Source organism: Cetorhinus maximus, unplaced genomic scaffold (assembly GCF_964194155.1).
Source record: "Cetorhinus maximus unplaced genomic scaffold, sCetMax3.hap1.1 HAP1_SCAFFOLD_3747, whole genome shotgun sequence".
In the NCBI taxonomy this organism is placed as follows: Eukaryota; Metazoa; Chordata; class Chondrichthyes; order Lamniformes; family Cetorhinidae; genus Cetorhinus; species Cetorhinus maximus.
In genome coordinates, this window is record NW_027599653.1 from 5,001 (window position 1) to 6,008 (window position 1,008).

General features: G+C 54.6%; 1 protein-coding gene across 1 annotated transcript in view; it reads right to left on the reverse strand.

The window, feature by feature from the left end:
* LOC144678180 (uncharacterized) overlaps window positions 1-613 on the reverse strand; it is a gene marked incomplete at its 3' end in the record, with an annotated part of 4,171 nt that extends 3,558 nt beyond the window's left edge. The window contains exon 1 of the mRNA XM_078538056.1: window positions 1-613. This exon is cut by the window's left edge and continues 1,168 nt beyond it. Within this exon, the coding sequence (XP_078394182.1) occupies window positions 1-613 (613 nt within the window).
* Between the last annotated feature and the right edge of the window lie 395 nt (window positions 614-1,008).

Sequence of the window (1,008 nt, forward strand, 5' to 3'; positions counted from 1 at the left end):
TCTCAGAGTCTGGAGTCCATCTGCTCTCTGAGACCAGTCTGGTTCTGTCCATCTCAGAGTCTGGAGTCTGTCTGCTCTCTGAGACCTGTCTGATTCTGTCCGTCTCAGAGTCTGGTGTCTGTCTGCTGTCTGTGACCTGTCTGGTTCTGTCCGTATCAGAGTCTGGAATCTGTCTGCTCTCTGAGACTAGTCTGGTTCTGTCTGTCTCAGAGTCTGGAGTCCATCTGCTCTCTGTGACCTGTCTGGTTCTGTCCGTCTCAGAGTCTGGAGTCTGTCTGCTCTCCGTGGCCTGTCTGCTTCTGTCCGTCTCAGAGTCTGGAGTCCATCTGCTCTCTGAAACCTGTCTGGTTCTGTCCATCTCAGAGTCTGGGGTCCGTCTGCTCTCTGAGACCAGTCTGGTTCTGTCCGTCTCAGAGTCTGGAGTCTGTCTGCTCTCTGTGGCCTGTCTGCTTCTGTCCGTCTCAGAGTGTGGTGCCCATCTGCTCTCTGAAACCTGTCTGGTTCTGTCCATCTCAGAGTCTGGGGTCCGTCTGCTCTCTGAGACCAGTCTGGTTCTGTCCGTCTCAGTGTCTGGAGTCCATCTGCTCTCTGTGACCTGTCTGGTTCTGTCCATCTCAGAGTCTGGAGTCTGTCTGCTCTCTGTGGCCTGTCTGGTTCTGTCCGTCTCAGAGTCTGGAGTCCATCTGCTCTCTGAAACCTGTCTGGTTCTGTCCATCTCAGAGTCTGGGGTCCATCTGCTCTCTGAGAGCTGTCTGATTCTGTCCGTCTCAGAGTCTGGGGTCTGTCTGCTCTCTGAGACCTGTCTGGTTCTGTCCGTCTCAGAGTCTGGAGTCTGTCTGCTCTCTGTGACCTGTCTGGTTCTGTCCGTCTCAGAGTCTGGAGTCTGTCTGCTCTCTGAGCCTAGTCTGGTTCTGTCTGTCTCAGAGTCTGGAGTCCGTCTGCTCTCTGAGACCAGTCTGGTTCTGTCCGTCTCAGAGTCTGGAGTCTGTCTGCTCTCTGAGACCTGTC